This window comes from Pleurodeles waltl, chromosome 9, assembly GCF_031143425.1.
Source record: "Pleurodeles waltl isolate 20211129_DDA chromosome 9, aPleWal1.hap1.20221129, whole genome shotgun sequence".
NCBI classification, from domain to species: Eukaryota; Metazoa; Chordata; class Amphibia; order Caudata; family Salamandridae; genus Pleurodeles; species Pleurodeles waltl.
In genome coordinates, this window is record NC_090448.1 from 1,103,321,129 (window position 1) to 1,103,336,365 (window position 15,237).

General features: G+C 47.1%; 1 protein-coding gene across 2 annotated transcripts in view; it reads right to left on the minus strand.

The window, feature by feature from the left end:
* Positions 1 to 15,237, minus strand: part of PLEKHH1 (pleckstrin homology, MyTH4 and FERM domain containing H1) — a 277,931-nt gene that overhangs the window by 47,379 nt on the left and 215,315 nt on the right. For both annotated transcript variants that reach the window (XM_069208829.1, XM_069208828.1), the window contains 3 exons: positions 14,876 to 15,053; positions 11,154 to 11,309; positions 5,436 to 5,533 (listed from right to left, as the gene is read on the minus strand). In XM_069208829.1, coding sequence (XP_069064930.1) covers positions 5,436 to 5,533; positions 11,154 to 11,309; positions 14,876 to 15,053 — 432 coding nt within the window. The remainder of the gene's footprint in view (positions 1 to 5,435; positions 5,534 to 11,153; positions 11,310 to 14,875; positions 15,054 to 15,237) is intronic.

Consider the following 15,237-nt stretch of genomic DNA (forward strand, 5'->3'; position numbering starts at 1 on the left):
TGTACGGTGGGTTAACAAAGAGAGCCTGAAGCTTACCCACATGCCACACTGATGTTAGTGTGACAAGGAAAACTGCCCTGAGAATGAAAAGCTTCAAGGAACAGCTGTGATGAAGCTCAAAGAGAGGGTAAATCAGAAATGTTAGTACCAAGTTAAGGTCCCACTGTGGGATGACAAAGGAAAGGGAGGAAGCAAATGTTGCAAACTTTTGAAAAAATGCATAACAACTGGAGACATAAAAGCAAGGGCTAATCTGACAATTGTAAAAAAACTGAGAGGGCCAGAAGGTTCTCTTTAATCCATTTATTTGTGCTCATAGTAAAGCCTTGCTGGACTAAAGGCAAGCCAACAGATAAGTTTGCCTGCAGGGGATGTATCTGCTGAGTCCCGCAGCAACCCACAAAACTGTCCCACTGACAAGTGTAGGCAGTTTTTGTTAAGGGATGTCTGGCTGTCAAGAGGACATCAACCACCCATGGAGAAATGTTAGTTTAGCTGTTGCTGCTCAGTCTTCAAGCATGAAGGTGGAGATTGCGAAGACCTAGGTGCAGAACCCCGCCCTGCTGTTGCAACAGCAGATGCTCCTGGAGGGACAGCCTGAATGAAGGACAGATGCTCATGAATTTTGGATACAATACTTTTTATGCCCACTCTGGAGCCACTAGGATGACTTGGGCCGAGTTGGTTCCTATCTTCTTGAGAACTCGGGGCTAGAGTGGTATTGGTGGAGAGGCATACAGGATTCCTAAGTTCCACTCAAGGTGGAACACGTCTCTAAACGGGAATCGTCAAGGAACTCCAAAGCACAGAAGTGCTAACATTGTGCAATCTCTGCAGTGGTGATGAGATCAAGCCAATGTTTTCCTCATACATCGAAGTGACCATGCGCCAGCTCCGGGTGTGACTGCCACTCGTGATCCGCTAGGAGCCAATAGCTGAGCTCGTCTGCCCTGGCATTCAATGTTCCTGCCAGGTGGTTCACCACCAGGAAAATTCCCTGGGGGCCCAGCCATCTGCAGAGGCATAAGTCCTCATGGCTTAGGGTCTGGGGCCGCATCCCACGCTGTTTGTTTCAGTACCACAAGACAGTGGTGCTGTCGGTGAGCACCTGTACCAGCTCCCCTTGATGGACAGAAGGAAGACTTTCAACACCAGGAAAATGGCCCTCATCTCCAGAACTCCGATATGGAGCAGGGCCTCCACCGGAGACCAGATGCTTCTGATCTTAACCTCTCCCAAGTGGCTGCTCCAACCCAGAAGGGATGCATCAATCATCACTGTCAACTCTTGGTGGGGTAGGGAAAGAGAGGGGTCCGCGGCTGACCTAACTGCGGTCCAGTCACCACCACTGCAGTTTTTTTTTTTACAGTCTCCTCTGAGGTCTGATCAATCTGAGAGGTCCAGTTGCTGTTGTGACCACTGAGACTTTTGATCCGACTGCATATACTGTATATGCCATCAGGCATGCTTGACCAGGAGGATGTAAGATGTTATCAGTCCCAATAGCCTCAGATTCAACCTCACTGAAATCCAGGACAGAGACCGAAAAATCAGGATCATAGCCTGAATGTCCTGGGTTCTCCTTTCTGGGGAAAATGCACAAACTGTATCCAGAATGGCTTCGAAGAAGGGGAGCTTCTGAGAAGGAGCCAGGTCTGACTTCAGCATGTGACAGAAAACCCCAAAGGATGACAGCAAGTTCACTATCGTCTAGAGGTGGTTGACAACTGACTGGGCAAGCCTGCCTTCAAGATCCAGTCATCGAGTTAGGGGAGAACTGGGAGCTCTGACCTCCAAAATTGTGCTGCTACCACCACCATCACTTTCGAGAATACCTGAGGAGCACTGGTCAGGCCAGTGAGGAGTAAAGGTATCTGGAAATGCTTTTGCCCCACTGCGAACCACAGGTAGCAACGATGGGCCTGCTTGATGTTATGTGGAAATTGAGGTTCTAAAGATCTGATGCCACCATCCAGACTGCAAGATTGAGGGCAGACAAGACCTAGACCAGTGTGAGCATCTTCAGTTTTCCATCCAGAGGAAAGCATTGAGAGGGAGCATGTATAAAATAGAACAAAGGCCTCAGTCCTTTTTGGCAGGAATAAAATCTAAAATTTACTTCTGGCACAGGTACCCCCTCAACAGCCCTTTGGGCCAAAGGGACTTGCACTTCTACTGTAAAACAGATAGATGGTTCTGTCAGTAGCTGGGGGTGTGGTGGAAGGTAGGGCAGCATGGATAGGAAGGGTATTTCAACCCTACTCTCCTGGAACCAGTCTAGTGCAGAATGTGTCTTGTTCCCATACAGGTGGGCTTTGTCAAAGAACCTGCCCACAAGGGATAACTAGACATTGCCTGAAAAACTGGCTTACCACAGCCAAGTGTGGCAGTGAACAGCTACACTAGTACCAATGGCCCACCTAATGGAATCAGTGGTGTCCAAGCCACAACAAATTGTGTACTTGGTCGTGCCAAAGTCATTTTGTACAGCCTCGAAGAGGGCAAGTTGGAGATTTTCATCTGGGACGACTTGAGCCACTAAATCCCAAAGGGCTGAGAAAAAGAGCGACAGGAGGCAGCGTGCAATAACAGGTGCTTGAGATAACTCCTTTTTCAAACATCTCCACCTGTTTTTATAGAGAGGGGGAAATAGTTGAAAAATGTTTGAGTTTGTTCTGTTTGTAGATGCCTCCACCAGTAGCTTTCAGGCGAGGGGTGCTGAGATTAAAAATGCAGGGACACCTGAGGCAGGGTGGTGACATCTTGCAATCTGGCAGCTGACGGGGGCTGAGCAAGGCTTGGCCCATGCTTTCAACAAGGGATACTCAACTACCTCACTTAAAGGCAAGAGGGGCTCAGTGGATGTTTGCCCTGACTGGAAAACATCTGTCAAGACATTGGTCTTGATCTCCAAGGTGGGGAGCTGGAGGTCAAGGACTTTAGCCACACTTTGGACAACCATGGCATAAGAAGTGCTCCCTCAAGTGGCTGGATCAGAGGACAAGAGGAGCCCCAGCTCAGGGAAGGTATAGAGGCCACTAGTTTCTTGTAGGACATTTTACCAATTCACTTTATGGTATGGCTGACCAATCTCATCGTGCATGTTGTAATCAATGTTGGAATCTGTGCCAAATGGAATGAAGAGTATGTGCACTCCCTTGTGGAAGTGGCAGGCTGAGTGCAAGAAGTGGTGCCTCAACAGCGGCCGGGTGCGGCCTTGGTCTAATGAGCGCCAAATTAGCGTCAGAGAGTGTGCTAGCATTGAAGGAGCCTGCATCACTGTCGAAGTTCCAGGATCTGGCGTGGACTGTGGTGCCAGAGACAGAGTGGGAACTCGATGGTCTCAGAGTGTCCAATTGGCGCAGAGATAGACCTCGCCGGCAGTTTTCCAGTTGGATAGCCTCTTGACGTCATGAGGCCAGAAGTAGTCAGAACTCTTCAATCTGTTTCGGAGTGGCAGAGACTCTGATTGTGCTGCAACAAGTTGTGGGATAGACTGACGCTGATCGACTTTGACAGCGAGATTGAGATGAAAGGTGCCACCTTTGTACCTTCTCAGGAGAATGTTATTGGCATGATGAAGTCCCTCTTAGGTTTATTGTGCTTTTTCTTTGAGCTACCATACAACTGTATAGATACAGTTACCGTACTCTGTAACAACTCTTGAAAATGTTGGATCTGGAACAGGAATGAACTTTTGACTTAGGCCAGTCTTATCACAGGGTCTTTCAGTCCATGATAATGTACATTTTCGCCTCACAGTTCTGTATGGCTTTTGGTTCAACACAACACAACCATTGTAAGCCTTAGAGTAATGAGGCTCTTCACAGGCAGATCTGTTGAGGATCTGTCACAGACATTTGTCTGTGATAGTTCTTACAGGGTCTAGAAGCTGTCATTTTGGGAGGTAACATTTACCATGCGCTCTGAAATTTTTAAGAGGGAAGGATCTCAAAGAGACGAGGTTGGTCCGGATTGCCGTTGGGGGTGTGAAGAAAAAGGAACAGATGTTTTGGCTGCTGGAGTGGTGCCTACATAGGCTCCCCACCTCATTTCTGGATTGATAGTGTCCCTGCGACACTGCTTTATGCCTCCTTCGGGTGCTCAGAGGTACTGCTGGAAATTTTCCAGATCCATTCTGATGGCTGGTGCATAGTCAAATGGTGAAGAGTCTGCAGCAGAACAATATTTAATGAAAGCAACTCATAAGGACATGCATTTCCGAGGTTTAAAGACTAAAGCACAAGTAAGAAGTCGGATGTGTATATCATTTTATAGCAAATCTATTTAATTTTTTAATCAAATTTTCAGAATCGATTTCACCTACGTGTGGTCACAAATGTAATCACTCCGTACAAACAATCTATTACACAGAGGTCATGGAACATACAGCACAAAATTACATAAGCTGATCTCAGGGATCTGTCAGTAATATCGCCTCCCCTTGTATATTAATTATACAGTAAAGATATTTAACTTCAGTGGTTTAAGCATGTAACATAAAAAGCAATACGGCACCTCACCATCCACGCTTATTTTCTTAAGTGTAAAGTTATGTCTAGATGTGTTCTCCGGTTTAATTGCAGAGGTGGATGCCAAGTTAGGATTGGAGGGTAGCACTGTGCTAAAACTTATAAGGTCATGCATTCCCCAGGTTTGAGCACTAAAGCACAAGTAAGAAGTCGGATGTGTATATCATGTTGTGTCTAATGCATCTCATTTCGAATCAAATTGCCAGAACTATTGCACCATAGTGTGGTCACAGAAATGTAATCAGACTTGAGGATCAGTGTGCCGCCAGATACAGCATTTGATGTTTGGTAAAAAACAATATTACAACTTAAGCTGTCAGCAACAACCAAGTGCTTCTAATCACACTACATATGCGGTATGTCATAGAGGAAGTCAACAGTGAACTAAAATGTGATCTGCAAACACCAATCTGCAATAGGTCCTTTGAACATCTATCCACAGTCATTTAAGTTGGATACGATATTGAGGGGGACTGCACAGGCAAGCATTGTTGATGCAACCCGTGTTTTTATTCTCTAAGCTTGCACTGTTAGAGACATTCAACAGCATAACCTTAGGGGAAAAAAAAGCCACAGCCCTAGCATTCACAGAAAAGGGCAGATTGCAGAGAGGCAAAACAATATTCTGTGATGTTTCATCCTGCCTAGATGTGCATACAATGGCAAACTACAGCTGCTAGGCGTATTGGCTTTGCAAATGCTTGTTTCTATGGTGCACATTGATTATCCCTGGCCTAAGTCCCCAAATACAGCAAGGCAGCCACCTCAATTAAGAAAATAATTATCTTTTTTAAGAAAGAAAAGGTTTGCTCCAGTCAGCATTGCTTTTCCCTCTGTACAATAAATTACTACAATTTTAAAGACTGCTAGTATACAGACCATCAGAGTCAAATATAGGCATACCTGCTTTTGTAAGTCAGTCGAACTATTTTGGTACCTTCATATTTTCCAGGGTGCAATTCCCTTAGGGCTTGTTCCCATTTTGAAATGACATCACAGATCTACAGTAAAAAACAGACAATTCAATGGACATGTCAACTCCAAAATGTTCTGATGAATAGTGTGGGAGACATAGAAAGTGAAACGTAGTTATATATAAGCAAATAAGGGGTTAATACAACAGAAGGCAGTAAAATGATGCCTACAAAGAACGTGACAAAGCTAATCGGAAATATATTTCAAGGCAGATGTTTCCTGCACACATATATGCTTGGTGACTATACCTCAAGTAGGGGTCCCCACCAGTTTGCAATGCCTTCGCAATGCAGGAGTTGTCAGGGATTTCTGGAGATAATTCAGCAGTGGACAACGAGTCATTGATGGGTCTAGCAATGATGGGGCCAGCAAGAGGAGGACACTAAAGAAACCTTAGAACTGGATAGGTTTGTGTGGGAAATAAGTATTTTTAAGGCAATTACGATGTTGCAGTGTCTTGAGGTTTGACTGGGCTCAAATTCTGTAAACTTGCTGCCCACCTTGGCTACTCTGCTTAGGTATCAACAGTTGATGTGGCTGCAGGTGTGATGTTTGCCTTGCTGAAACAATATTGTTTGCAAAATAAAGGTCGTGCTTGTAGCTGTGGGAGTATGGAACTGAGCAGGTGCAGGCAGTACATCAGCAGAAGCCATCATCCCCGTGTTTGAGTTTGCTGCATCTGCTATGCCGGCCTGGAAGTGACCCTCTTTTGCCCTGATGCACTGCAGCTTGTGTCCTCAAGAGTTGTAAGGGCAAGTTCTCTGGTTGGCCAGTGTTTGAGATCTGAACCATTATTCTTCCTGGGTTCACCTTCTTTGTTTCAGTATCAGGAAGTCTTCAGCGAACCAGCTGTAATCATTGCTAATATCGTGACTTTGAAGTCCTAGAATATCAAGTGCAGAACCAACCTTTCTCTCTAGATGACTCAAGATTTAATCAGGACATTGGTGGGCCATGTGTTTTCGGAAGACAATAGGAGTACTAACAGAGGGTGCATTGTTTACCAATTCAGAGTTGTGTGTGTTTTTTTCGCCCATTCAGGGATTTGCTTTCTATTTTGGCTTTCTCACTAGTAAATGAACAGGCCAGGGAACAGATGGGTAGCTTGTGATGCAGAGCCCGAAGTTGAATACAAGCAAGTTGTAGGAAGTTGGCTCTGTATGTGCTATTTCAAAGTAAGGAATAGCATGCACAGAGTCCAAGGGTTCCCCTTAGAGGTAAAATAGTGGTAAAAATAGATAATACTAATGCTCTATTTTGTGGTAGTGTGGTCGAGCAGTAGGCTTATCCAAGGAGTAGTGTTAAGCATTTGTTGTACATACACACAGACAATAAATGAGGTACACACACACTCAGAGACAAATCCAGCCAATAGGTTTTGTTATAGAAAAATATCTTTTCTTAGTTTATTTTAAGAACCACAGGTTCAAATTTAACATGTAATATCTTGTTTGAAAGGTATTGCAGGTAAGTACATTAGGGACTTTGAATCATTTCAATTGCATGTATACTTTTCAAGTTATTCACAAATAGCTATTTCAAAAGTGGACACTTAGTGCAATTTTCACAGTTCCTGGGGGAGGTAAGTTTTTGTTAGTTTTACCAGGTAAGTAAGACACTTACAGGGTTCAGTTCTTGGTCCAAGGTAGCCCACCGTTGGGGGTTCAGAGCAACCCCAAAGTTACCACACCAGCAGCTCAGGGCCGGTCAGGTGCAGAGTTCAAAGTGGTGCCCAAAACGCATAGGCTTCAATGGAGAGAAGGGGGTGCCCCGGTTCCGGTCTGCTTGCAGGTAAGTACCCGCGTCTTCGGAGGGCAGACCAGGGGGGTTTTGTAGGGCACCGGGGGGAACACAAGCCCACACAGAAATTTCACCCTCAGCGGCGCGGGGGCGGCCGGGTGCAGTGTTAGAACAAGCGTCGGGTTCGCAATGGAAGTCAATGAGAGATCAAGGGATCTCTTCAGCGCTGCAGGCAGGCAAGGGGGGGCTTCCTCGGGGAAACCTCCACTTGGGCAAGGGAGAGGGACTCCTGGGGGTCACTTCTGCAGTGAAAGTCCGGTCCTTCAGGTCCTGGGGGCTGCGGGTGCAGGGTCTTTTCCAGGCGTCGGGACTTAGGTTTCAGAGAGTCGCGGTCAGGGGAAGCCTCGGGATTCCCTCTGCAGGCGGCGCTGTGGGGGCTCAGGGGGGACAGGTTTTGGTACTCACAGTCGTAGAGTAGTCCGGGGGTCCTCCCTGAGGTGTTGGTTCTCCACCAGCCGAGTCGGGGTCGCCGGGTGCAGTGTTGCAAGTCTCACGCTTCTTGCGGGGAGATTGCAGGGTTCTTTAAAGCTGCTCCTTTGGATAAAGTTGCAGTCTCTTTGGAGCAGGTCCGCTGTCCTCGGGAGTTCCTTGTCGTCGTCGAAGCAGGGCAGTCCTCAGAGGATGCAGAGGTCGCTGGTCCCTTTGGAAGGCGTCGCTGGAGCAGAGTTCTTTGGAAGGCAGGAGACAGGCCGGTGAGTTTCTGGAGCCAAGGCAGTTGTTGTCTTCTGGTCTTCCTCTGCAGGGGTTTTCAGCTAGGCAGTCCTTCTTCTTGTTGTAGCAGGAATCTAAATTCTTAGGTTCAGGGAAGCCCTTAAATACTAAATTTAAGGGCGTGTTTAGGTCTGGGGGGTTAGTAGCCAATGGCTACTAGCCCTGAGGGTGGGTACACCCTCTTTGTGCCTCCTCCCAAGGGGAGGGGGTCACATCCCTAATCCTATTGGGGGAATCCTCCATCTGCAAGATGGAGGATTTCTAAAAGTTAGAGTCACCTCAGCTCAGGACACCTTAGGGGCTGTCCTGACTGGCCAGTGACTCCTCCTTGTTGCTTTCTTTGTTCCCTCCAGCCTTGCCGCCAAAAGTGGGGGCCGTGGCCGGAGGGGGCGGGCAACTCCACTAAGCTGGAGTGCCCTGCTGGGCTGTGACAAAGGGGTGAGCCTTTGAGGCTCACCGCCAGGTGTTACAGCTCCTGCCTGGGGGAGGTGTTAGCATCTCCACCCAGTGCAGGCTTTGTTACTGGCCTCAGAGTGACAAAGGCACTCTCCCCATGGGGCCAGCAACATGTCTCTAGTGTGGCAGGCTGCTGGAACCAGTCAGCCTACACAGATAGTCGGTTAAGTTTCAGGGGGCACCTCTAAGGTGCCCTCTGTGGTGTATTTTACAATAAAATGCACACTGGCATCAGTGTGCATTTATTGTGCTGAGAAGTTTGATACCAAACTTCCCAGTTTTCAGTGTAGCCATTATGGTGCTGTGGAGTTCGTGTAAAACAGACTCCCAGACCATATACTCTTATGGCTACCCTGCACTTACAATGTCTAAGGTTTTGCTTAGACACTGTAGGGGTACAGTGCTCCTGCACTGGTACCCTCACCTATGGTATAGTGCACCCTGCCTTGGGGCTGTAAGGCCTGCTAGAGGGGTGTCTTACCTATACTGCATAGGCAGTGAGAGGCTGGCATGGCACCCTGAGGGGAGTGCCATGTCGACTTACTCATTTTGTTCTCACTAGCACACACAGGCTTGTAAGCAGTGTGTCTGTGCTGAGTGAGGGGTCTCTAGGGTGGCATAATACATGCTGCAGCCCTTAGAGACCTTCCCTGGCATCAGGGCCCTTGGTACCAGAGGTACCAGTTACAAGGGACTTATCTGGAGGCCAGGGTGTGCCAATTGTGGAAACAATGGTACCTTTTAGGTGAAAGGACACTGGTGCTGGGGCCTGGTTAGCAGGGTCCCAGCACACTTCTCAGTCAAGTCAGCATCAGTATCAGGCAAAAAGTGGGGGGTAACTGCAACAGGGAGCCATTTCTTTACACAAGTGGTCTGGGCAGTGTTTTCTGCACACGTTATTGGGTTTAACACAAAGGGTCAAACTGCTTTAAGGAGCCCTGGACACACGCACTGTGCAGGTTGTTGCCCCTTTACACTTAAGTTGCAGGAGATAAATGTCCATTTAATTGTGTTGCACAATGTTAAGGATGTCCACTGGTTACATGGAAACGTTCTTGTAGGAGGCTGGTATTCAGAAGTTCTCCCCAGAATTTCATTGCAGACTATCAAGCTATGACTTATATACTTTGGAGTTACTGGTTTTGTAACAAAGGTCCAAATGCTGAAGTACTACGAATAAAAAATAGGGGCTACATCATTTGTATGGTCATCGCATATTAATGAAACATGAAACAAACCAAGATAAACAATACAAGTACAGGACAAACTGGCTCATCAAAATATTGGAACGAAAGCCAATCATAACCCTACAAGAACATTTTGTTAAACCACATCCTGTGTGTCTATCACTAACTCACAAAACCAATCAAAAGACCTTGAAGCAATAATTGATTGTGTCTGGTGTTAGCCAAGAGCTTTTGATTATACCTGTACATACACTTAATTAATCCGACCTTTCATCCAGCTCTCTTAATCTATTAGTTTAATGTTGTGCCAATCACATGCATTCACACTTTTCTTCGTCCCTCTGCAACATGCAGCATGGGGAAAGGGTCAGGTCACTTCAGCCACTGTCTAACTTCACTATGATTCTGCTCTTTCAAAAGGAGCACATCCACACACAAAGCAGTTCCCTTCAGTGCCTGGGTCTACTAAATTAAAGCATGCTTTTTTAAACCAAAACATATTTTTGCTTTTTCCTAATACATGTTTGTGATGGCAAAGGCCCAGCAGCTGCTCCAGCAATAAATTTACAAAAACATGACAAAACAAGCATTGACAAAGCTGAAAGGAAGGCAGCCTACATCAGACCTAGTGCCTTTACCATTGCTTGTTTTTTGCATGCTGCACCATCAGGCCAATTGATTTACATATGGGTGGATTTACTTGCTTCTATCACCTTTAAAACAAACTGAAGCCAGTCACAACTCTGATGGGGTTTAATCTGCAGGCGTTAGAAAATGCATGAAGAAGTTAAATGAATCACCGTCAGAGGTGGTGATTCGCTTCTTTCTCATACCAGATGGTTTGCCTCACGGTTGATGTCAGAGGGGAGAATGTTCCAGTTCCAGTGCCATATTGTGGGAACATGGTGGTTTTTCTTAACCCGTGAGAGGGACAGTTAGAGTGTATTTAAAGGGCTTTACATTAAGGGGGTTATTACAACTTTGGAGGAGGTGTTAATCCGTCCCAAAAGTGACGGTAAAGTGACGGATATACCACCAGCCGTATTACGAGTTCCATAATACGGCTGGTGGTATATCCGTCACCTTACCATCACTTTTGGGACGGATTAACACCTCCTCCAAAGTTGTAATAACCCCCTAAGTCTGATTGTGTCTTGAAGGTGACTTGGGGGTCCTGATGGTTGAGTGACTCAGTCCCAGACTTCTTTCTAGTGACCTCAAGCTGTGGTACCACAGACCATTTTAGGCAGGAGAAATTAGAGTTACACATTTTGAAGTAGAATTGAGTCTGTAGTTTGTTCATGTTTCTAAACGTGTGCATTTGGAAACACACATGGCTGTTATTTTATTGAACTGCTGAAAGAAAAGCCATTAGTGGAATCAGTCTGGCCTGAGACACTTGTTAGAGGTTTTTAGTGCTGCCTGCATCAGTCATTTGTGCACAGGTTCCCAGCTCTGAGTGGACTGCAGCAGATCACACACCGCAGGTTACCTTCACATCTCCCTGCAGGCAGAGCTCCAGGTCTTTGCCGGAAGGATCGTCAGTGAACAGCGAAAACCCCGAGTGAGAAGGCTTCCTCATGCCGGTCTCCTGGTTCAACACTTGGAGGAACTCGTCCACAGTGGTAGAGCCATCAAACCCCACAACCTAGGAGAAGGGAGAGGAATCAGACGCACTGAGCAACAGCAAACGGGCAAAGGCGCGCAGTGCATCACTCTCTTAGGTCTGCGGACCCCATGTCTGAGTCAGTAGCCAGATGGTCGCTCCCTAGTAGCTGCTCTAGGACTGTCATGCAATACCTTCATCAAGTAAAGAACTTGTCCGCTACATATTCCCTTAATCCTGCAAACGTTCTCTTCTCACTTTAACTATCCTCAAACACAAATAAAGTATTGTTTGAGTGCTGACACAAATTTGATGAATAATGAAACAAACCACCTCGGTCTCTGGCGATGCTTAGCACAAAGACGCTTGCACATGAAGGAATAGAAGCCGATGAGAGCCATTTCAGCTCAGGATATAACTATTTGGATGCTTCTGTTTGAACCTACGTACAAATCCCAAGCAATAGAAGTCCTATAATAATCTTAAAGGTGGTCCTGCAAGGGTCTATATAACTGATAGAGAATCAGTGAGCATGAAATGGTTACTTACCTGTAGGAGTAGTTTTACATCTTAAAAGTGTTTCTGGATTCACATGCTGTGGATTATTCTACCATCTAGTGGTAGTGAATGGAATTCTCCCTATAGTCTCCTATAGCCTTTATTCTTTTTTTCCAGCTGAAAATCGCCAAGGAACATTTGGTGACACGCCTTTCCCCCCTATTTTAGAAGTCCATTTGTTCTCTTAAAGTCGCTTCATTTCTTGGGGCGGGAGGGGGGCGGGGAGAGGCCGGAAAGAGGGTCGCAGGTGAATCCAGAAAGTTGCAAAACTATGTCTTCAGGTAAGTAATGATTTTGTTTCTGCAGCGTGATTCTTTTCCAGATTCACATGCCATACACTGATTGTTTAGCTGTATTTTTTCCTAGTGGATGTTGGATTGAAATGAGGGTATGTTTGCAAACTGGTGTTTTAATACCTGCTGCCAACCTGTGCCTCTGCTCTGGCAAGACTGCAAGAAACCAGCGGTGGATTGCTGAAGAGGAAGACCTGTGGAAGAAGGGGACCAATTCAAGAAGTCACAGAAGAGTCCAGTGGGGGAAGGAACTACCACCCATCCAACTGTGGTTGGAGAAGTTGGTCGATGGTAGGACAAAAATGGTCACAAATGCAGCCCTGGAGCAGGGGAAGAGTTCCTAGAGGATGCAGTCGACATCCCACACCGGATGGATGACTGCAATCGGTCAGTGGCGTGGAAAAGCCACCAACAAGCCTTGGCCAAGTCAGAAGTCACAGTGAAGCAAAAGTTGAGCTGCCAGGGACCAGCAAGGTCCAGGAGGACTCAACCCACGGGGGTGGAGTCCTAAAGGGACCCTCAACAAGGCAGAGAGTCCACAGAAGAAAAGGCAGCCCCCACAGGAGACCCTCTGGAAGAGGAACCAGGAGTGGCAGAGGAGCCAACGCAGCACAACTGGAGAAGGGTCCCACGCCACAGGAGAAGAAGTAAGGAGTGCTGGGGCTCCATGGAGCGTAAAGATCCCTTTGAGGAGATGCCAACAAGCCTTGGTAGTTGTAAGAGACGCAGTGCATGGGGGTACTTCCTGTCCTGCGTTGAAAGGTAAGGGCTTACCTCCACCAATGTTGGACAGCTGGCAGAGAGGACCAAGAGGACTACTCTAAACCGTCACCCGTGATGCAGGATCCACGCAGCTCAGGATGAGAGAAGATCCACGCAGCAGGTCGTCATTGCAGTTGGTGCCTGCGGATGCAGGGGAGTGACTCCTTCACTCAAAGGGAGATTCCTTCTTCCTTCTCGTGCAGACTGAAGACTTGCCACGCTCAGAGGAGGCACAGCCGGGGAAATATTACAGAAGCTGGAAGGAGCCGTGAAAACAATCTTGCAAGCAGAGTCTTCATTGTGGATGCAGATTGTTGGTTCCTGGAGGGTCCAGTCGGGGTTACAGTGGCTAGAGGTTGAAGCAGAGGTTGCAAAGGAGTCCTGCTGGAATCTTGCAAGCCGAATCTGAGGACCCACCCAAGAGAGAGACCCTAAATAGCCTCTAAAGGGGGATTGGTCACCTAGCCAGGTGACCACCTATCAGGAGGGGGCTCAGATGTCACTTGCCTGACCTGGCCACTCTGATGCTCCCAGAGGTCCCTGTCAACCTTGGGATCAAGATGGCATTACCGGGGGACCCTGTGGAGGAGCTCTGGGGACCACCCCAGGGTGGTGATGGACAGGGGAGTGGTCACTCCCCTTTCCATTGTTCAGGTTCACGCCAGAGCAGGGACTGGAGGTCCCTGAACTGGTGTAGACTGTTTTATGCATGTAGGGCACCGTACATGCCCTTCAAAGCATACCAGTGGCTTGGGGAGGCTACCCCTCTCAAGCCATGTGACACCTATTTCCAAGGGGAGAGGGTGTTTCCACCCAATCTCCCAAAGGAAATCCTTTGTTCTGCCTTTCTGGGTTTGAGCTGTTCAAGCAGCAGGAGGGCAGAAACCTGTCTGAGGGGTGGCAGAAGCTTGGCCTGCCCGGAAAAGCCCAGGAGACTGGTAGGAGCAATGCAGGCATGGAATCATACTTCCAATACCGGCAACAGTATTGGGGTATGGTTCCGACATGTTTGATACAAAACATGCCTAGGTTCAGAGGTACCATAATGTAGCTGGACATAGGTGGTGACCTATGTCCAGTACACGCATAAAATGGCATCCCTGCACTCGCTAAGTCCAGGAAAATGGAACAGAAGTTCGTAGGGGCACCTCTGCTAGTGCAGGGATGCCCTCACACACAGGTATTTGCACCCTGCCCTCTGGGCTAGAAAGGCCTACCATAGGGGTGGCGTATAGTGACCTGGTGCAGTGATCAGTAGTGAAAAGGGTGCATGCACCCTTTCACGCAGGCTCCTATGGCAGGCCTGCAGATACACGTTGTATGGGCTCTCCATGGGTGGCATAATACATGCTGCAGCCCATAGGGATCCCCTGGCACCCCAATGCCCTGGGTACCATATACTAGGGACTTACATGGGGGCACCAATATGCCAAATGTGGGGTGTAAGTGGTTCAAGTAACCAAGTTTGAAGGGAGAGAGCATAATCACTGGGGTTCTGGTTAGCAGGAACCCAGTGAACACAGTCAAACACACTGACAACAGGCAGAAAATGGGGGTAACCTTACCAATAAAAAAGGTACTTTCCTACAGAAGGATACTATACAAATGTATGTATGTGCTTGATGTGCAGTCACCCCCTTCAATTCCAAAGTTAATTGTAAGGTAAATACAACACAAACCCATGTCTCCCTGATCCACAAGTTTCCCTGGCAAGGTTATTGGCCCTAAATCTCCCACAAACAAATGCAATTGATGTAAATAAAAAGGGGGGCAATTAAAATCTCTATTACATTTCCAAGCTATTGGGAAACAACCTCTGATTTGGAATTACAACAAAGGTGCATGCTTGAAGGATGTACTATGCCCCCCTGTAGTCTATGTTGTCAATAACACTACTCAAGAATTCTGGCTAGGCTCTTATGTCACTATGGGCAGAAACCCACAAATTATTTGAACCAGTGCGTAGAGTAATGTCTGGCTCTGCCAGACTCTCACCTGGTATGTCCCATTCATGAAGTGCACAGGTATGCTGAAAGGCAGTGAATGGTGGTATGGATGTCGCAGCAGAATTGACACAATCTCTAGCCGAGAGGGCTTGGCTTCGCGATCTCCAGTCTGCAATGTGCGTTCCACTGATCGCTGACAGTAGATTGAGTACTTGCCAATTTCACTTCTAATCAAAAGGAAATGTACAAAAGATCAGTTTCAAAAACTCACTTAGCTGACACAATATGTGACACTCAGAAAATACAAAATAAAGATACCAAAGGTAGCTGATCGGTCTTCAATCAAAAACAATTTACGGTAGAAATGGTTCGCAAGATACTTGTTGACAACAGCTACAAATCGCAAACAGA